Here is a 22792-nt window from a genome sequence, read left to right as displayed (position 1 = left end):
CAGCTTGTTAGGTATTAATATGTTACATTCCCTTTTAGGATGTTGTTTTGATGAGGGCACTGAGAGATATGAACCTACCCAAGTTTGTGTTTGAAGACGTCCCCCTTTTTCTCGGTTTAATTTCGGATTTATTTCCGGGATTAGATTGCCCCCGAGTTCGCTACCCCAACTTTAATGATGCAGTAGAAGAAGCACTTAGAGATAACAACTATATCCCGCTGCCTGTTCAGGTAAATGTACTGCAAATTCCTAATGTTGAAGTTTCTCACTAAACACAAGGGCCATTCCTTCACCGTATACCACACCTTTGTTTTGTTCTGTTGCACTGTATCCTACTTGGTCATGTGATCACATTTAAAGGGAATGTGTCGCTATAAAAAAAAATAAAAAATTTCTTTAGTTAAACAGTTAGTGTATAGGTGATTAAACATTGTTCTAATTATTTTAATTTTTTCACGAGTCAGGAAATATTATAAATTAGATTCTAATTTATAATATTTCCCAGCGCTGGTCACTAGATGGAGCAATTCCCAAAATTGCAGCATTGCATGTGGTAAAGCAACCACATTGCTTTATGCTGCAAAATTTGAGAAAACTCACTCGCTCTAGTGAGCTCTCAGAATCCCCCCTCCTTTATCCTGGCTAGTGCCGGGAGAAACGAGGGGATTGAACGGTCAAACCTCCTACACTGTGTGTCGCCATTTTTTGAGCTAACACACAGTGTAGTAGGTTAACATACAGTAGCAAACACACAGTAAAACACGTACATACACAGACCTAACTTACCTGCTCCTGCCGCCGCCGCTCCCTCCGGTCCGTCCGCTCCGTCTGCTACCTCCGCTCCAAGTGCACAAGTCCGGAAGCCGCGACCGGAAGTAGTAATCTTACTGTCCGACCGCGACTTCTGGTCCACAAGAAAATGGCGCCGGACGTCGCACAGTTCAATTTGGACTGTGTGGGAGCGGCGCATGTGCCGTTCCCACACAGACGGCGTACAGCATAGTGGATGGAACGGCCCCGTTCGCATTCACTATGGGACTGTATGTGCCGTATTCCATGTCTGTATGTGTCGTTAATCGACACATACAGAGATGGAAAAAAAATGGCAGCCCCCATAGACAAGAAAAAGTGAAAAAATAAAAAAAAGTAAAACACAAACACACAAATAAATAAAATAATGTTTAATAAAACACTAAAAGCAAATTGCATGCTCTTTTTTTTTTTTTTACTGCAAGCATCTAAAAACCGCAGGGGAAAAAAACTCCTCCGCCTCCCATTGAAATCAATGGGAGGTGGTTTCGCCCATTTTTGCCGCTAATTACGACGCGGTTTCCGCTTCAAAATCAGGGTAAAAAGCCTCAGTGTAAACAGGACCTTACATTTAAAGACGTGGTATGTGATGTTTAGAATAGGCGCAAAAGACAGAGACATTAAAGGGAATGTGTTGCCAGAAAAACATGTTTTTTTTTTTAAATTAAACATTTAGTGTGTAGGTGATTAAACATTGTTCAAATTTTTTTTATTTTTTTCACGAGTCAGGAAATATTATAAATTAATTCTAATTTATAATATTTCCCATTGCTGGTCACTAGATGGAGCTATTCCCAAAATTGCAGCATTGCAAAATTGGGTAAAAAGCCCTCGCTCTAGTGAGCTCTCAGCATCCCCCCCCTCCTTTATCCTGGCTAGTGCCGGGATAAACGAGGGGTTTGAACGGTCTAACCTCCTACACTGTGTGTCGCCATTTTTTGAGCTAACACACAGTGTAGAAGGTTTACATACAGTAGTAAACATACACAAACACGAACATACATAGAAATCTCTTACCTGCACCTGCCGCCGCGGCTCCCTCCGGCCCGTCCGCTCCGTCTGCTGCCGCTGGTCCAAGTGCACAAGTCCGGAAGCCGCGACCGGAAGTAGTAATCTTACTGTCCGGCCGCGACTTCCGGTCCACAGGAAAATGGCGCCGGACGGCGCGCATTTCAAATTGGACTGTGTGGGAGCGGCGCATGCGCAGTTCCCACACAGACAGCGTACATGTTAGTGGATGGAACGGGCCCCGTTCGCAGTCCCTATGGGACTGTGGCTGCCGTATTCCATGTCTGTATGTGTCGTTAATCGACACATACAGAAATGGAAAAAAAAATGGCAGCCCCCATAGGGAAGAAAAAGTGTAAAAATAAGAAAAAGTAAAACACAAACACACAAATAAATATAAACGTTTTTAATAAAGCACTAACATCTTTAACATATTAAAAAAAAATTGTGATGACACTGTTCCTTTAAGGTATTGTATGCGCCTTCGTTTTTATAAAATGTTTTGTTTCTAATATTTAATTCTTTTCTTTAGGTAGACAAAGTTGTTCAGATGTATGAGACAATGCTAACACGACACACCACTATGGTGGTTGGTCCCACAGGAGGGGGAAAGTCTGTAGTAATTAATACCTTGTGCTTGGCACAGACTAAGTAAGTACTCTACGTCATACCCTCTAAAGGCAGCATGTAAGAAAGCAGCACCGCAAAGATAAAAAGTGCAAATACTCCCTGGTTCACAGGGGGCTGCTTGAGTAAGCCACTATTGAGCTGGCCCAAAACATTGCACATGTGGTTGGGTAAGGGACCCTTATTTTTTTACTGTCCATAGGAATTCTGCCTCAAAAAAATAGAAATAAAATAATATTATATATTTTTTTCCTTTTCTGTAGAATTTGGCAGATTTTTGACATTTTAACTTAGTTCACCATTTTAGTTGACTACAAAAGTTGTCATTTAAATTGTACAAAGACAATAAATTATGCACGTTAAAACTACAATAAGAAATAATGTAGTACATATACTGTGCAATAAATCTTTTTCCCCCACTCCCTTCTATTCATGGGATTATGGAAGCATCGACTAACATTGTTAATGATGAAAAAAATACTGTTATCTCCACCAGACTTGGTCTTACAACAAAGTTATATACACTCAATCCCAAAGCCATGAGTGTGATCGAATTGTATGGTATCCTGGACCCAACAACAAGGGACTGGACTGATGGAGTCCTTTCAAATATCTTCAGGGAAATCAACAAGCCCACCGATAAAAAAGAGAGACGGTAAGACCATGAACATTAAACTGTTAGGACACATTCAGACATTGCAGAATTTTTCCACTGCAAATGTTGGTGCAGATTTGGGGCCATTACGCATATTTGACAGGTAATTCAGACATTGCAGAAAACACAGCGGACTTGCCACAGATTTCAGTTTTTGCATTGCAAAGGCAGAAATACGCAGTCAAATTCCGCTTTTTCTCTGCAACAGACAGTGCATGCTGCGGACTGAAAATTCTGCACCGCAGCCTATGGTCCGCAGCAGATTTTTTATGCAACGTCTGCACGAAGATCACTAAAAAGGTGTGGAAACCAATGGATAAACTGTCTGCTAAGGATTTCCACTGCGGACTGTCCGCAGCGGAATTCCACAGCAATTCCGCCACGTCGGAATGTGCCCTTATAATAAATTTAGACTAATCATCTGCATTATGTTGAAATCACCAATTCACCAATGTACTGTCTAGTGATGTCTCGTGACATGAAACAAAATTCAAAAACAAGCAAATGTCTTCAACTTATTCACTTTTAAGTAAAATTTCCTAAAAAAACACTCATTGGGACAATAAAAAAGTAACTGAAATCATTTAATTGACACCTTTTCTGAGAATAAATTGTATTATAACTCAAAATGAGAGCCCTGAATTATGGTTTTATGTCTGGAGCAACTATTAGGGTATGTGCACACAACCTCTTTTCAGACGTAATGGAGGCGTTTTACGCCTGAAAAGACAGCACCAATACGTCGGCAAACATCTGCCCATTGCTTGCAATGGGTCTTACGATGTTCTGTGCAGACGAGCTGTCATTTTACACGTCGCTGTCAAAATACAGCGCGTAAAATGACGGCTCGTCAAAATAAGTGCAGGACACTTCTTGGGACGTTTTTGGAGCCGTTTTCTCATAGACTCTATTGAAAACAGCTCCAAAAACGGCCGTAAAAAACGCAGTGAAAAACGCGAGTTGCTCAAAAAACGTCTGAAAATCAGGAGCTGTTTTCCCTTGAAAACAGCTCTGTATTTTCAGATGTATTTTGTTAATCGTGTGAACATACCCTAAGGGTAAGTTCACACGGCCTATTTTCGGCCGTTTTTCGGGCCGTAAACGCCCGAAAAACGGCCGAAAAATCGGAAGCAGAACACCTCCAAACATCTGCCCATTGATTTCAATTGGGAAAATGGCGTTCTGTTCCGACGGAGCATTTTTCGGGGCGTTTCTTTTGCGCGTAAAAAAACGGCTGTGAAAAAGAAGTGCAGGACACTTCTTGGGACGTTTTTGGAGCAGTTTTCCCATTGACTCTTTTGAAAAAAGCTCCAAAAACGGCCGTTAAAAACGCAGCGAAAAACACAGCGAAAATCGCGAGTGGCTCTGCGTGTGAACATACCCTCAAAAGTGAAAAGGAATTATTTGAATGGGTTGTTTCACCACAGATATTGTTGGAATATTATTATAATGCAAGGAAGGAGGAACAAAGGGAATTAGGAAAGGGGCAAAAAAAATAGAGGAATATTGAAGGGAAACCACTGGTAAATAGGCACTTGGCTCAGCAATATATAAAAAATATCAAAATTTATTATCAATTAGTTAAAAAAACAGAAGGTAGCACTAGGTGCGACCCTGTATCAATTTAGACAAATAAACACAAAATAACAGTACATACAATAAACAAACAAAAGTAGACACCACAGGCCCGGCCGGGTCACTGATCGCTAGCTCACATAAATCATCAATGATAATCCAAAGGATTGTAACATCAAATTCAAGATCAAGTATTACAATGTGGTGAGTTAGTAATAGACCCGTTCAATAACGGCAGTGTGCAGATCATGCGTTTAATTAATCGATATGTTCCATACATCAATTAAAGATTGTGTCAGCTGTGGATACAAGATGGGTGTAACCTCTTAATACACCACGTAGGTATATTCACATGTGTAACCTATGGATCCCACTATATAAAGATACAATGAAAGGATGCAATCAATGTGTATAATCTATAAATCTCGCTGCAGGAGAATACAATGAAAGAGTGCAATAAATTGCATAGACATAGCATACAGATTCTAACCAGCAAGGTTTGTTCAACAGCACATGTCAGATTATATACTTATCGCCAATAGTTATGGCTTCTGAAGTGTAGATCGACATGTTATCATTATATTCCATATATGCTGTGAAGCTGTCAGGTTGCAAGCTTTTGTGCTTTTTCAAAGATCGTATTGTAGCCGGAAACCACAAAGGAGCCCCGAAGGCAATAGTTTATAACTTAGATATGATAGATAACAGGTGGATCCTGGGTGTCAGAGACACGCAGGACCTGCTGACACAGAACCCGTCAGCCCAGAGGACCTGACAGGTACAGGATTCAGCGAATGATACAGCTGTTCTGTATACAGGATACAAAGCAGCTGTATCTCAAAAAGTAAGAATAATTTTTAATAAAAACTAACTTGAAAGTTCCACTAAACACACTGACTGACATCTTTTTATTTATTTTTATATATATATATATATATATATATATATATATATATATATATATATATATATATAGATACCATAAACACAACAAAAATTGAACAGCACATTTCAACTAAATGATACAAAATACGCAGGTGCAAGAACACCTATGACTGCAGATATATGACTGCCTCCACTTGTTGTTCTTGCACTCCTCCCACTCTGCCCTGGGTGATTTTAATCAGTTCAATGCTGGATCCTACCATCCCCAGGTATATATGTAGGCTTAGTCCCAGTTCTGGGTGTATGTGCAGCGTAGGTTCCCACCTTACAGAGGTCGCCTTGTCGTGGCAGGTGGGCTAACACTTTTTGATCAAAATGTGCACTAAGAACCTCCCTATTTGTAGGTAGATTTAGCTTTAGTGCATATCTATTTATATTTAGTGGTTTAGGTGGCATTAGTGTTGCAGGTTGCTGTCGCCATTTTTTTTATATCTGATATATATATATATATATATATATATATATATATATATATACACTACCGTTCAAAAGTTTAGGGTCACTTAGAAATGTCCTTATTTTTGAAAGAAAAGCACAGTTTTTTTCAATGAAGATAACATTAAATTAATCAGAAATACACTCTATACATTGTTAATGTGCTAAATGACTATTCTAGCTGCAAACGTCTGTTTTTTAATGCAATATCTACATAGGTGTATAGAGGCCCATTTCCAGCAACCATCACTCCAGTGTTCTAATGGTACATTGTGTTTGCTAACTGTGTTAGAAGGCTAATGGATGATTAGAAAACACTTGAAAACGCTTGTGCAATTATGATAGCACCGCTGTAAACAGTTTTGCTGTTTAGAGGAGCTATAAAACTGACCTTCCTTTGAGCTAGTTGAGAATCTGGAGCATTACATTTGTGGGTTCGATTAAACTCTCAAAATGGCTAGAAAAAGAGAGCTTTCATGTGAAACTCGACAGTCTATTCTTGTTCTTAGAAATGAAGGCTATTCTATGCGAGAAATTGCCAAGAAACGGAAGATTTCCTACAACGGTGTGTACTACTCCCTTCAGAGGACAGCACAAACAGGCTCTAACCAGAGTAGAAAGAGAAGTGGGAGGCCCCGCTGCACAACTGAGCAACAAGACAAGTACATTACAGTCTCTAGTTTGAGAAATAGACGCCTCACAGGTCCTCAACTGGCAGCTTTATTAAATAGTACCCGCAAAATGGCAGTGTCAACGTCTACAGTGAAGAGGCGACTCCGGGATGCTGGCCTTCAGGGCAGAGTGGCAAAGAAAAAGCCATATCTGAGACTGGCTAATAAAAGGAAAAGATTAATATGGGCAAAAGCACACAGACATTGGACAGAGGAAGATTGGAAAAAAGTGTTATGGACAGACGAATCGAAGTTTGAGGTGTTTGGATCACACAGAACATTTGTGAGACGCAGAACAACTGAAAAGATGCTGGAAGAGTGGCAGACGCCATCTGTCAAACATGGTGGAGGTAATGTGATGGTCTGGGGTTGCTTTGGTGCTGGTAAAGTGGGAGATTTGTACAAGGTAAAAGGGATTTTGAATAAGGAAGGCTATCACTCCATTTTGCAACGCCATGCCATACCCTGTGGACAGCGCTTGTTTGGAGCCAATTTCATCCTACAACAGGACAATGACCCAAAGCACACCTCCAAATGATGCAAGAACTATTTAGGGAAGAAGCAGGCAGCTGGTATTCTATCTGTAATGGAGTGGCCAGCGCAGTCACCAGATCTCAACACCATAGAGCTGTTGTGGGAGCAGCTTGACCATATGGTACGCAAGAAGTGCCCATCAAGCCAATCCAACTTGTGGGAGGGGCTTCTGGAAGCATGGGGTGAAAATTCTCCCGATTACCTCAGCAAATTAACAGCTAGAATGCCAAAGGTCTGCAATGCTGTAATTGCTGCAAATGGAGCATTCTTTGACGAAAGCAAAGTTTGAAGGAGAAAATTATTATTTCAAATAAAAATCATTATTTCTAACCTTGTCAATGTCTTGACTATATTTTATAGTCATTTTGCAACTCATTTGATAAATATAAGTGTGAGTTTTCATGGAAAACACAAAATTGTCTGGGTGACCCCAAACTTTTATATATAAAATCACTGTGTCATCAAGGTCCAAAATAACGCGCCCTCAAGGAGTTAAAAAAGAGGACACTAGAATGTATGGTTCTTCTTGTCTTGCTCTTAAACATATGGGGAGGACTTTAACATGTATACTGTATAGTCCACATATGGGTATTCAAATCTTAAAATCTGGTACATTGGTATGGAAAAAAAAATTCCGATTACACCTGTTTTTATAACTATCCCCCATTTTTATTCTTACATTTTCTAGCCAAGTCATCACTGATATCCTATGTTATGAATGACATTTTCTTAATGTACTTATTAACAAAAGCACAGGGAAAATATTATTTCATGCTGAGGTTGCGCTTGTATTTATATCATAAACCTGTGCATTTCTTTTGTATAGGTATATATTATTTGATGGAGATGTTGATGCTCTCTGGGTGGAAAATATGAATTCGGTGATGGATGACAACAAGCTATTGACCTTGGCAAATGGAGAGAGAATTAGACTTCAGCCACACTGTGCATTATTATTTGAGGTCCAGGCTATTTTCACCTTATTGATTCGCTTCATCTACAGTCTCGCGTATGCTACTGTATAATCTATGTGTATTATTATTTTAGGTTGGAGATTTACAATATGCTTCACCTGCTACTGTGTCCCGTTGTGGGATGGTCTTTGTAGATCCTAAGAATCTTAAATACAGACCGTACTGGCAGAAGTGGGTCAGCAATAGACAAAACAAGGTAAATGCTTGACACAAAGGTTTGATATACCGTAACTTATAAACCTCCAATTTATGTTATATTGATGATCTTTGTCATAGTTTTTATTAGTTTTTTTTTATTAACAACATACAATTATCTCAATATTCTAGTTAAAGCTTCTTATTTATTTTAGCAAGAACAAGTAGAATTGAACCGCTTATTTGAGAAATATGTGCCGCCTTGCATTGAAATGATCGTTGAAGGAGTCATGGACGGGAAACAAGGAGAAAAGTTAAAAGCTATTGTTCCACAAACAGATCTAAACATGGTAATTCAAAATAATGTGATTTTACATTGTGTTTGTCAATGGCTTAGTATTGTGTTTATTTATTATTTCCTGGAAACATTTATGTCAACCATTGGTCTAGGATGCTGAACCAAGGGTTGCCTGTATCCAAGTGTGGATTATACTGAATTCCTGCCAGTAACAAAAACAAATGGAACTATGAGTCATTTCCCTGATGGCCACTTCTAATATATATATATATATATATATATATATATCTATCAAGTCCAGAGTCAGCGCAGCGGTCTACCAGGAAATGTTAGAACACTTCATGCATCCCTCTGCTGACAAGCTTTATGGAGATGCGGATTTCATTTTCCAGCAGGACTTGGCACCTGCCCACACTGCCAAAAGTACCAATACCTGGTTTAATAACCACAGTATCACTGTGCTTGATTGGCCAGCAAACTCGCCTGACCTAAACCCCATAGAGAATCTATGGGGTATTGTCAAGCGGAAGATGAGACACTAGACCCAACAATGCAGACGAGCTGAAGGTCGCTATCAAAGCAACCTGGGCTTCCATAACACCTCAGCAGTGCCACAGGCTGATCACCTCCATGCCACGCCGCATTGATGCAGTAGTTCATGCCAAAGGAGCCCCGACCAAGTATTGAGGGCAGATACTGTACATACTTTTCAGTAGGCCTACATTTCGGTATTAAAACCCATTTTTGAGATTGGGTTTATATAATATTCTAATTTCCGGAGACACGAAATTTTGGAAATAGATGGAAATGCTGGAAATAGATCACTCTGTGTGTAATGAATCTATATAATATATGAGTTTCACTTTTTGAATTGAATTACTGAAATAAATAAACTTTTTGATGATATTCTAATTCATTGAGAAGGACTAGTATATATTATTATTTTGGGTTGGGGAGAGGTTCCTTTTTAATTTTGTGAAATAAAATGTATTATTGCTGTAAACCCTATAGGTGACACAGTTGTCTATGATGCTCGATGCTTTAATTGAAAAGGAAGTTGAAGATGTGGATGTATTGGAATGTTACTTCATAGAAGCCTTATATTGCTCTTTGGGAGCAACATTACTTGAAAATGGAAGAATTAAATTTGATGAGTACATAAAACGTTTAGCCTCGATGTCAACTACATATGATGAGCAGGCCCTAGCTGTACCTGGGGAACTTCCAGGTGAGAGTCATTCCACCAAGAAGGTGACATTTCTGACCCAGTAGATTTGAGGGAATTCAAGAAAATTGATTGAATCTGTGTTCTTTCAGGTCAGCTACCTACCATATTTGACTTTCATTTTGACGGTGAAAAAAAGGAATGGATACCTTGGAGCAAATTAGTCCCAAAATATGTTCACAAATCAGAGGAGAAATTTATTGATATTCTAGGTAAGTTTAAAGATTTAGTAATGTTAAAAAACACTTTTGTATTTTACTTTTATTTAATCCTGTCATGACCAAGTGTCATTGATGCCCCTGTGTCCAGGTCAATTTTTCCATTTTTGATATGCACTTCTTTAAACGATAATATCTTTGCAACCGCTTTGAGTATCATAACTATTTTTACTTTGTTCTTTACAAGCCTTATGAGGCTTTCATTGTAATTATTAAATTTAATTAGTTTAATTCCATGTGTATATATATATATATATATATATATATATATATATATATATAATATGCATACCGTCATAAATACACTGTGGCAGCGCTGTAATTAGGCGGGATTCACACGAACGGGTCGTTCCCGAGCCCGAGTGCCGGCCGGTAAAATCGGCCATTCTGCCCGGCCGGTTTGCATAAAGTTTTGCAACCGTGCCGGGCCGGGCAGATCCGGACAGTGACATCAGCGGCAACTCCTGAAGGGGAATCCCCATGTGTTCGGGGATTCCGCTTCAGGAGTTTCCCCTGATGTCTCTGCCCAGATATGGACAGAGACATCAAGCGCTCTGTCCAGGAGCGGAATCCCCGAAAACACGGGGATTCCGCTCCTTCAAGGAGCTAAAGTGCGGCTAGCACATAGCAGAGCGGGGAGATACCTCCCCGCTCTGCTATAGTGGCGTCGCTACAGTAGTAGCAGCCGCAGCAGCAGCAGCTGCTGCTACTAGCGGCGCCATCGAAGGTGTCGCCGGGCCAGGAAAACAAGCAGGGGACGGGAGCCAGCGCAGCGCTCCCTTCCACCTGCTGTACACCCCGGCCCTGCCACACAGTGTACAGCGATGCCATTCGTCAGAATGGCATCAACTCCTCCTCCTCACATGCACTCTGCGCTGTGAGGAGGAGGAGATAGAGCGCAAGCTCCAGGAAACCCGGCCATCACTCGGAACACATTCCGGTGATGGCCGTGTAATACCCGGCCCCATAGACTTCTATGGGAGCCGGGCGGCCGGGTACCCGGGCAAAGATAGAGCATGTCCTATTTTTTGACGGCCGGATTTCCCGGCCGTCAAAAAATCGGTCGTGTGAATAGCCCCATTAGGGGTCTATTATTCCTAATGCAGCCGGGTGCCGGCCGGTTTATGAACGGCCGGCACCCGGCCGGGAAACCCTGCCGTGTGAATGAGGCCTTAGTCTTCTTCTCTCTCCTTAAGCCTGGATCGTTTTGAGGGAAGACTGAAGAAGGCTATAAGGTTATATTCATACGACAGTGAAAAAAAGCCGTTAAAAATGGATTGACTGTCCGTTTTTCATGGCCGTTCTGCATCAGTGTGTCTCAAAATTTTTACCCATTTCCCGGCCGTCTGTCTGTTTTTTACTTTCGTATATCATCAGTTTGCCATCCGTTTAACATGGCCATTAAAACAAACTGATGAATTTCATTTGTCAGGATTTTTTTTGTCCCAACCCCCTGAAAACAGCACAGTGCCCATGTAGATAGTGCCACAGTACCCACTGTAGATAGTGCCCATATAGACAGTGCTAGTGCCCACATAGTGCCCACTGTAGACAGTGCCACAGTGCCCACATAGTTCCACTGTAGATAGTATCCACATATAAAGTTCCAGTGCCACACACCGTGCCCATGTAGATAGTGCCAATGTGCCCATGTAGTTAGTGCTACACCCCCAATGTAGATAGCGCCAGACCCCCCTGTAGATAGCACCACCACCCACCCTATTGATAGCGCCACACCCTCCCTGTAGATAGCACCACACACTCCTGTAGATAGCGTCAATGAAGCTCTCTACCTCTGGTCAGGGATTCCGCTTCTAGAGGGAGCTTCAGTGGCGCCGTCTACAGGGGGGGGGGGGTGTGGCACTATCTACAGGGGAGTGTGGTGCTAGGTACAGAGGGGTGTGGCGCTGTCTACAGGGGGGTATGGTGCTATCTATGGGGGGGATGTGTGGCGCTATCTACAGGGGGAGTGTGCGGTTATCTACAGGGGGTTGTATTCCGACATTTCAAAGCCCCTCTAACGTCACTGTCCATATATGAGGGGGCCCGTGTCGCCCACCGGCACGGGCCCCCACCATGGCCGGAGGCTCCGCTAGCAGTCGCTATGGCTGCTACAGTGCGACGCCACTGAACACTACGGCAGAGCAGGGAGGTATCTCCCCGCTCTGCCATTAAACAAAAGACATGTATCCCCTATCCACAGGATAGGGGATACATGTGTGATCGCTGGCATTGATAGGGAGAACGGGGGACTGAAAGTCCCCTGACGTTCTCCATCACAAATCTCGGACTTCCGGGGTCTATGTCGGCAGCTCCGTAGAAATGAATGGAGCGCCGGTTGCGCTTGTGCGCATGCGTGACCAGCGCTCCTTTCATTTTTATTGAGCTGCCGGCACAGACGCCGGAAGTCAGAGCTTAGTCATGGAGAACTTCAGGGGACTTTCAGTCCCCCGTTCTCCCTATCAATGCCAGCGATCACACATGTGTCCCCTATCCTGTGGATAGGGGATGCATGTTATTTGTAGGACACACTATAGGTCGCATTTTTTTTGGGGGGGGGGGGGCTGTATGGCGTTCCCTACAGGGTGTGGGCACTGTATGGTGTTCCTGCAGGGGGGGGGCGCTGTATGGCGTTCCCTGCAGGGGGGGCGCTGTATGGTGTTCCCTGCAGGGGGGGGCGCTGTATGGCGTTCCCTGCAGGGGTGGCGCTGTATGGCGTTCCCTGCAGGGGTGGCGCTGTATGGCGTTCCCTGCAGGGGGGGGGGCGCTGTATGGCGTTCCCTGCAGGGGGGGGCGCTGTATGGCTTTCCCTGCAGGGGGGGCGCTGTATGGCTTTCCCTGCAGGGGGGGGGCTCTGTATGGCTTTCCCTGCAAGGGGGGGCGCTGTATGGCTTTCCCTGCAGGGGGGGGCGCTGTATGGCTTTCCCTGCAGGGGGGGGCGCTGTATGGCTTTCCCTGCAGGGGGGGGCGCTGTATGGCTTTCCCTGCAGGGGGGGGGCTCTGTATGGCTTTCCCTGCAGGGGGGGGGGGCGCTGTATGGCGTTCCCTGCAGGGGGGGGCGCTGTGTGGCGTTCCCTGCAGGGGGGGCGCTGTATGGCGTTCCCTGCAGGGGGGGGCGCTGTATGGCGTTCCCTGCAGGTGGGGGCGCTGTATGGCGTTCCCTGCAGGGGGGGGCGCTGTATGGCGTTCCCTGCAGGGGGGGCGCTGTATGGCGTTCCCTGCAGGGGGGGCGCTGTATGGCGTTCCCTACAGGGGGGGGCTGTATGGCGGTCCCTACAGGGGGGGCTGTATGGCGTTCCCTACAGGGGGGGCTGTATGGCGTTCCCTACAGGGGGGGGCTGTATGGCGTTCCCTACAGGGGGGGGCTGTATGGCGTTCTCTACAGGGGGGGCTGTATGGCGTTCTCTACAGTGGAGGCTGTATGTGGTTAGCGCCATACAGTCCCCTCTGTAGATAACGCCATACAGTCCCCCTGTAGATAACGCCACACAGTCCCCCATGTAGATAATGCCACACAGCCCCCCCTGTAGATAACGCCACACAGTCCCCCCTGTAGATAACGCCACACAGTCCCCCCTGTAGATAACGCCACACAGTCCCCCCTGTAGATAACTCCATACAGTCCCCCCCTGTAGATAACGCCATACAGTCCCCCCTGTAGATAACGCCATACAGTCCCCCTCTGTAGATAACGCCATACAGTCCCCCCTGTAGATAACGCCATACAGTCCCCCCTGTAGATAACGCCATACTGTCCCCACTGTAGATAACGCCATACAGTCTACAGGGGGGCTGTATGGCGTTATCTACAGGGGGGGCTGTAAAAAAGGCACTATCTACAAGGGGGGGGTTGTGTGACACCCAGGGGAGGGGGGGCCCCAGTCAAAAGTTTGCTATGGGGCCCAGTCTTTCCTAGTTACGCCCCTGCCTGGTGCTGTATTATACGGGCCGCCGCTCCGTTCCAAGCCGCTGTGGGGTCACGAGAACATCATTCTGACTCCTCTTCATCTGCTCTAGGGACTGGAAGTCAGGCACCCAATGCAAGTCAAATAGGGTTTTGAGGTGAGTCTCAAAGACTTGCATTAAGAGACTGACATCCAGTTTCTACAGCAGACGCTGTAGGATTTGAGTTGTCAGAGTTCAGACCGCGTGACCCCACGTCGGCACGGAATGCATTGGCGACCTGTAAATTACAGTACCAGGTGAGTCAATACACATGTCCACATTACACTACATTACATATAAAAATGGAGGGGCTGGAAAAAGTGCAGAGTGCTTCTTGACTCACCTCCCAGAATTAGACCTACTTATGGGGATATTTGAATTTAAAGGGTAACTAAACTTTCAGAAAACTTCTGACATGTCATAGTGACATGTCAGAAGCTTTGATCGGTGGGGGTCTGAGCACTGGGACCCCCACCGATCGCTAAAATGAAGCGGTAGGAGCACTTGGGTGAGTGCTGTGCCGCTTCATCGTCTTTTGTCAGAAAGCCGAACAGTTGGTGTACAGGTCCATAGACTTTCTATTGAGCCCACACACCAACTGCTCTGCTTTCTGAGAAAAGCAGATCAGAAACCAAGCGGCTCACCCGAGCACTTCTTCCGCTTAGTTTTAGCAATCGGTCTCAATGCTCGGACCCCCACCGATCAAAAAATCACTATGACATGTCAGAAGTTTTCTGAAAGTTTAGTTACCTTTTAAATCCAGAGCTTGTATTTAATTTGCTCTACTATAATCATCCAATAGTAGTATACTGTTGTTGTTTTCGATCATTTGTCATTGCCTTGGTATTACCCTGTGAAAAGCTTTGGTTAATCTATATTGAAATCATTCTATGTTACCTTTAGTTCCTACGGTGGACACTACACGTACAACATGGCTGTTGGAGCAAATGTTGAAAATTAAAAGACCAGTAGTACTTGTTGGTGAATCTGGCACATCTAAGACATCTACTACAATGAACCTTTTAAGGAACTTGAACAGTGATAATACGGTATTCATATACTTTATATTGTGATGTATGTTTTAGAAAGCAATAAGGGTGTTAAACATAAAAATCTCTGGTTCCATAAGGTATCTGTTAATTTCAAACTATGCTCTTCAGAACGCCAGTGGCCTAAAGCAGTTTCGTCCACCAACAAGAGTCCTATCAACCTATCTGCAGATATTTTGTGCATTTCTTATTAACAAAATCACTGTAATTTTAGTTTCAAATTTATTTTTTAAGCATATGGGATTGTAACCCAGTCACCCACCTGTCTCTGTTCTTCTCGAATTCTCTTTTGTATCATTTCTCACTTTCTGTATCCGCACATAATTCTCACACAATTCCGTTAATAAACAACCATTTCCATACAAAACTGTGCATTTCTTCCTGGACAGATGTTGCTGACTATCAATTTCTCTTCTCGTACTACTTCTATGGATATCCAAAGAAATCTAGAAGCCAATGTAGAGAAACGTACTAAGGACACCTATGGACCACCTATGGGCAAGCGCTTATTAGTGTTCATGGATGACATGAATATGCCAAAGGTTTGTGGTTTTATGAAATTGTGTCAAAAATAATAAGAAGAATTGTTGATTTATGTTTTAAAAAAAAATAAATAATAATTATTGTTATCTGACATTATTCCTAATGTAAAAATAACGAACAACTAACTGGCTTGAAAATATCCTATACAAAGTAATTCTGGTTTCCATTTGAAATACAGGTGGATGAATATGGGACACAGCAGCCAATTGCTCTGTTAAAGTTGCTGTTGGAAAAGGGTGGCATGTATGACCGTGGCAAGGAACTGAACTGCAAGTTTCTAAGGGATCTTGGATTTATAGCGGCAATGGGAAAAGCTGGTGGTGGTCGAAATGAAGTGGACACCCGATTTATATCCCTGTTTACTGTATTTAATGTGCTTTTCCCTTCAGAAGAATCCTTGCATCTTATTTACTTCTCTATATTCCGTGGACACACAGTGGTAATTTCAATGCTACTTTCATGTTTACAATGGCTTCCAATACACATATATTGCTGTACTGTTATAGATGCACGTTAACTAAATTATTACTTGACTCCTGGTATGACTCCTTTGTCTTTTACAGCTATTCCATGAAGATGTCCAGACCATTTGTGATACATTAACTTCCTGCACACTGGAGCTGTATAAAATGATTGTTCGGGATCTTCCTCCAACCCCTTCAAAGTTCCATTATATATTTAACCTTCGAGATCTTTCCCGAGTATTTAATGGATTGATTTTGACAACCCCAGAGAGGTAATTTTTCTTTCTTTAGTCTATTTACAGATAGTAAACGTAACTTTTTTTTTAAACTATCTCCACATTGTTTCTGTGATCAGTCTATATTTGTACACATTGTTGTATATTGTTGTTTTGAACGTTGAAAATGCCTTCATAGAGGAGGTGAAACGTTGTAGTTCCATGTTGGATGTTCACTTTATTCGAGTGCTGCTTCACGTTCTCTTTTTTGGATATATATATATATATATATATATATATATATATATATATATATATATATATATATTAGTCCTTCTCAATGAATTATTTCACAAAATTAAAAAGGAACCTCTCCCCAACACAAAATAATACTATATACTAGTCCTTCTCAATGAATTAGAATATCATCAAAAAGTTTATTTATTTCAGTAATTCAATTCAAAAAGCGAAACTCAATTATTGTGTAGATTCATTACTCACAGAGAGATCTATTTCCTGCATTGTTTTCTCTTAATGTTGAAGATTATAACAGTTAATGAAAACCCAAAATTTAGTTTCTCAGAAAATGTGAATATTATATAAGCCCAATTTCAAAAATTATTTTTAATACCGAAATGTTGGCCTACTGAAAAGAATGTACAGTATAGGCCCTCAATACTTGGTCGGGGCTCCTTTTGCATGAATTACTGCATTAATATGTTGTCGCATGGAGGCGATCAGCCTGTGGCACTGCTGAAGTGTTATGGAATCCCAGTTTGCTTTGATAGCGGCCTTCAGCTTGTCTGCATTGTTGGTTCTGGTGTCTCCTCTTCCTCTTGACAATACCCCATCGATTCTCTATGGGGTTTAGGTCAGGCGATTTTGCTGGCCAATCAAGCACAGTGATACTGTGGTTATTAAACAGATATTGGTACTATTGGCAGTGTGGGCAGGTGCCAAGTCCTGCTGGAAAATGAAATCTGCATCTCCATAAAACTTGTCAGCAGAGGGAAGCATGAAGTGCTCTAAAATTTCCCGGTAGACTGCTGTGATGACTCTGGAATTGATGTAACACAGTGGACCAACACCAGCAGATGACATGGCTCCCCAAACCATCACTGACTGTGGAAACATTCACACTGTACCACAAGCAACTTGGATTGAGTGCCTCTCCACTCTTCCTCCAGACTCTGGGACCTTCATTTCCAAATTAAATGCAAAATTTACTTTCATCTGAAAACAGGACTTTGGACACTGAGCAACAGTGTTGGTCCACTGTGTTATATCAAGTCCAGAGTCAACTCAGCCGTCTACCAGGAATTTTTAGAGCACTTCATGCTTCCCTCTGCTGACAAGCTTTATGGAGAGCAATAAAATAGTGAAAAATTAGGACCAATATAACGGCGCTGCTGAACATAAAAGGATTTAATGAGAGGCTACGCGTTTCGACGCAGAACATGCGTCTTCATCAGGCCATAAACATGCGGTAATATCACGACAACTTATATATACAAAGGCAGACAAAAAAAAACAATCAATGAAAAGAAGGGGATCGGATAGGGGCGGGAAAGGTCGAGAAGCAAAGATCACATAGGTCACATAGCTCTAAAAAACAATTCTTGCAACATATCGAAACAATTAAAAGCAGTAACATTAATTGTTAATAGATTTTTAAAATGCTTAATCGGTCAGTGAGAATAACTTTTAAATAAAAAAGAAAGTGTTATAGAAAACTGCTGGACCAAATGACATACGCAAAAAACCAGAACATACAATACTCATATTTCAGGAATAAATAATAAATATTAGTCAAAACTAAAAGCATTGTGTTTTAAAATAAAATCAATGCATTCAATTAAAAACATTATCTGCTCCGTAGGTATACGAGCACCTGAAGATAAATATGAAGCCGTAGCGTTAATGCCTAAATCATGCGGAATGTTTGAATAAAGCGCAGATACATCCGCTGTAAGAAAACTTACATCGGTAAAATTATGAGTACAATTAAACTCTTTCAGATCTCTAATGAGATGGGAAGAGTCCTTGAGAAAGGACGGTAATTCAAAAACAAAGGGCTGTAGGTGCAAATCTATAAAATGGGATAAGCTATTTGTAAGGGATCCTATTCCAGAAATAATAGGTCGACCAGGAGGAGAAGATGTGGACTTGTGGATTTTTGGCAAATGATACATAAAAGGTGTAGTGGGAAACATAACTGATAGGAAAGCTTTATGGAGATGCTAATTTCATTTTCCAGCAGGACTTGGCACCTGCCCACACTACCAAAATTACCAATACCTGGTTTAATAACCACAGTATCGCTGTTCTTGATTGGCCAGCTAACTTGCCATACCTAAACCCCACAGAGAATCTATGGGGTATTGTCAAGAGGAAGATGAGAGACAACAGACCCAACAATGCAGACGAGCTGAAGGCCACTATCAAAGCAACCTGGGATTCCATGACACCTCAGCAGTGCCACAGGCTGATCGCCTCCATGCCATGCCGCATTGATGCAGTAATTCATGCAAAAGGAGCCCCGACCAAGTATTGAGTGCATATACTGTACTTAATTTTCAGTAGGCCAACATTTCGGTATTAAAAATAATTTTTGAAATTGGGCTTATGTAATATTCTAATTTTCTGAGACACTAAATTTTGGGGTTTTATTAACTGTTAGCCATAATGATCAACATTAAAAGAAAAAAATGGTGGAAATAGATCACTCTGTGTGTAATGAATCTATATAGTATATGGGTTTTGCTTTTTGAATTGAATTACTGAAATAAATTAACTTTTTGATGATATTCTAATTCATGGAGAAGGACTAGGTATATAAAAAATAATTTCTGTTGTCTGATATCTGTTCTTTATGAACGGCCAAAGGACTGGACCAATCTGCACCAAATTTGGCACATACGGTATATCACGCGTTTCCGAATGTTTTAGAACGGGTTTCATCTCTCTAGGACCTACAATTCTTGACATATTCACAAAAGAAAATAGGACACCACTGGCTTCCACATCAAGGACCTTCCTCCATATCACATGACCCGTATTAGCCAATAGAGAAGCTCCCAGGTCCTTCATTCTTAGCCTCACTCGCATAGACACAGTTTTGGACCAGGTTTCTATAACAACCCAGGCATTTTTCTTTACACGACGTGTTACTCGCTGTAAACTAACTGTACCTATACCGGATTTGAGCATTCTCATAAATTGAACCCTTTTCAGACCAAAAAGGAACCCTGCACTTAGACAAAAGACTCCTGTGGCAAAGCGCATGGCTGCTGCCCGAGCTGCTGAAATCTCTCAACAGAACCAAGCCCACGGATTTCAGCATTCTCATAAATTGAACCCCTTTCAGACCAGTCATGCCTCAAAAAAGGAACCCTGTACTTGGAATTTATTGGATATGTTGGCTTCATATCAGTAGGAAATTAAGTTTTTAACCACACACACAAACAACAAACAAATGGATCAGTGTGAAGCCGGGTAACTCTGCTATTGTACATTATAAAAGTCAATGTCTGTTTGTCGTCCTCTATAGGCATCCAAACGCCTGAATCATTTGACCCCAAATTTGGCACTTAGGTGCATCGGGTGTTCAGCAAGGTTTTCTTAAAGGTCATTATCACATGATCACGATCCAATACTATAAAAGTGAATACAGACATTCGCTTTTATAGTAAAGATGTTTTTATCTGGCAGTAGCAGGTAGTGCACTTTACAAGGTAATCCTAGATGGGAAGGTATAGGTTAGCAGTTACCCATAGCAACCAATCAGATTACTGATGGCCAGGAGGAAAGCTGCATTACTAGCTGCAGAGACTCCTCTTGCGCAACTGCAAGCTGATCAAATGCGTCATACTGCTGCTCGAGCTGCTGAAACTCCTCAGCAAACTCAGGCTTTCTCAGCATCAGATCAGACAGGTGGCTCTCAGAAGCGCAGAGACTCCTGCCTGAACCCAGGCCAGAAAGAAAGCTGATAAAGCACATCATGTTCATCGTGCTTATGAGTGGGCTTTCATGCATGATGCTGTTTTCAATTATGATCCAACAACAGTTTATTGCCAACTGGTAATGAAACTGCCAATGTTGTTAATCAACAGGCTCTGTCACAGTTTTCCTCCATTTCCTACCAGTTTTGCGGTTGGGTATTTAGGAAGGTAAAATTGAAATAAACAGTGTGTAACTGCCGGGTAATATAGGGCTACTAGCGATTTCCCCGTAAACCAAGAAAAGACGAGGGCATGGATTAGCCTCCTAGGCACCCTTGGAAAAAATACAATGAACACACAAACAGACAGACCGACATGTTATACCCGGGCAGCGCCGGGTACTTTTTCTAGTGTTTAATATTAATCCGTGAATTCTCAAATGTTAGACATGCAAAAATGATTTACAAGCGGTTGTTAAGAGTTCACTGCCAAAAAGTACTTGCTGTTTGCTTCTTACATATGTTTCGGGGGTTTGTACATGCATACTAGCGTTTGGAAGGATATACTTTAGTTTATGAAGAAAAAATGTGCTTCCCAGAATTGTTCATTTCAAGGTGTTCTTACTATCTGCACTAGAAGAGGTGGTTTCTGTGGCAGCCTCCAGGTCCTTACTAAAATTCTTACTTTTCTGTGTAAAAAGACTATTCTTTTCAATAAGAAATGCCCCAAAATTCTAATAAAAGAGGTGTGGATTAATCTGATATGATTACCCTTTTATATATTGATGATGTCTTATTTTGTGACATTTTTGGCAACTATAGTTTTTTTTTCTTAAAAATATAAATATGCAATAAAATACCTAATTAAACCCATTAAAAACCTTATACATAAGAAAATTATATTTCTTTTTGACCTTTATGTTTTATATTGCGTTTCAGATTTCAGACCGTGGCACAGATGGTGAGAGTCTGGAGGAATGAGGCTCTGAGAGTGTTCCATGATAGACTAATCAATGAAGATGATAAGACCGTGGTAAATGGCATCCATATCCTGTATTATCAATCACATGTTAAGCTGTAATATGAATCACAATGTTAACAAATAAGCTTTTCATTACCCATGGATTAACCCAATGTATTATCTCTTAAATTTACGCTGACATTGATATTCTAGGTACAAGGTCATATTCAGAGTCTGATTAAAGAACACTTCCCGACTGACCTAGATTATACCATGAGAGACCCCATTCTTTTTGGGGACTACAGAACAGCAATGCAGGAAGGGGAACCACGAGTATATGAAGACATCCAAGATTATGATGCTGCTAAAGCTCTCTTTCAGGTGAGAGATGCTACAACTTTGTTTTAATACATGATGTATATGATCCAATATCTCATATATAAATATGTTCTGCCTTGTTGTTTTTTTTTTTTTTTCCACCAGGAAATCCTTGAAGAGTATAATGAAAGTAAAACCAAAATGAACTTGGTCCTTTTTGATGATGCACTTGAGCATTTAACCCGAATACACCGCATTATAAGAATGGATCGAGGTCATGCTCTACTGGTTGGTGTAGGAGGCTCAGGAAAGCAATCCCTAGCTAGACTTGCGGCATTTGCTGCTGGATATGAGGTTTGAGAAGATTTCTATAAGAGATGTATGGTTAATTTCCAGTGTTGTCAGGTAATAACAAGCTCCTATCTTTTTATTAGGTTTTTGAGATTGTTCTAAGCCGTGGATATGGAGAGAACAGTTTTAGGGAAGATTTGAAGAATCTCTACATAAAACTTGGTTTAGAGAACAAGAAGATGATTTTCTTGTTCACAGATGCACATGTGGCAGAAGAAGGGTTCTTGGAACTTATTAATAACATGCTAACATCTGGTAGGCTATTACCACCTTTTATTCTATAGTATACTTCGCTACATAGGTTAAACATTTAGGCCTCATGCCCACTTCAGTTATTTTCTTCAGTGTGCTATCCGTTTTTTAACGGATAGCACACTGACGCATTCATTTCTATGGGGCCATTCACACTTCCGTTGTTTTAATGAAACCGTGTGGCCGTTCCAACAAAAATAGGACAGGTCCTACTCCTGTCCATTTTTGACAGAACAGTCTCTGCCATTTCATTCCTGTAGTCTGTTGAAACAACGGACTGCACACGGAAGCCATCCGTGTGTAGTCCGTGTTTCACGGATCCGTCATTAGCGGCCGTACAACGGGCAACGGATGTGTGCATGAGGCTTTAGGCTTGATTGATAATTTTTTGCATCAGATAATGTTTATTAAACATCTAAATTGTATACAACCATAATAAAGACTCACATTTCCGAAAAGATAATCACGGCCCTTTACAGAAAATGTATCTGGAACGGTGGTCGACCTCGGATAGCCATGAAAGTTCTCCAACAAACAAAATTTAATGGGGGGAATTAACTTTCCAAATATTCGAGATTATAACCTGGCGGCCAATTTGAGGATTGTGGCAGATTGGACACATAACACCTCACATTACTCCGAAC

At 41.8% G+C, this 22792-nt stretch overlaps 1 protein-coding gene across 1 annotated transcript in view; it reads left to right on the top strand.

The window, feature by feature from the left end:
• Window positions 1–22792, top strand: part of DNAH10 (dynein axonemal heavy chain 10) — a 198176-nt gene that overhangs the window by 128538 nt on the left and 46846 nt on the right. The window contains exons 37-52 of the mRNA XM_075833733.1: window positions 39–230; window positions 2351–2469; window positions 2942–3100; window positions 8087–8222; window positions 8308–8430; window positions 8585–8719; window positions 9679–9895; window positions 9985–10104; window positions 14959–15104; window positions 15494–15646; window positions 15826–16086; window positions 16211–16383; window positions 21206–21299; window positions 21441–21608; window positions 21711–21899; window positions 21980–22151. Coding sequence (XP_075689848.1) covers window positions 39–230; window positions 2351–2469; window positions 2942–3100; window positions 8087–8222; window positions 8308–8430; window positions 8585–8719; window positions 9679–9895; window positions 9985–10104; window positions 14959–15104; window positions 15494–15646; window positions 15826–16086; window positions 16211–16383; window positions 21206–21299; window positions 21441–21608; window positions 21711–21899; window positions 21980–22151 — 2557 coding nt within the window. The remainder of the gene's footprint in view (window positions 1–38; window positions 231–2350; window positions 2470–2941; window positions 3101–8086; window positions 8223–8307; window positions 8431–8584; window positions 8720–9678; window positions 9896–9984; window positions 10105–14958; window positions 15105–15493; window positions 15647–15825; window positions 16087–16210; window positions 16384–21205; window positions 21300–21440; window positions 21609–21710; window positions 21900–21979; window positions 22152–22792) is intronic.

This window comes from Rhinoderma darwinii, chromosome 1, assembly GCF_050947455.1.
Source record: "Rhinoderma darwinii isolate aRhiDar2 chromosome 1, aRhiDar2.hap1, whole genome shotgun sequence".
NCBI lineage: Eukaryota > Metazoa > Chordata > Amphibia > Anura > Rhinodermatidae > Rhinoderma > Rhinoderma darwinii.
The sequence above is the reverse complement of the archived record's forward strand: the minus strand, read 5'-3'. Positions and strand labels throughout refer to the sequence as shown.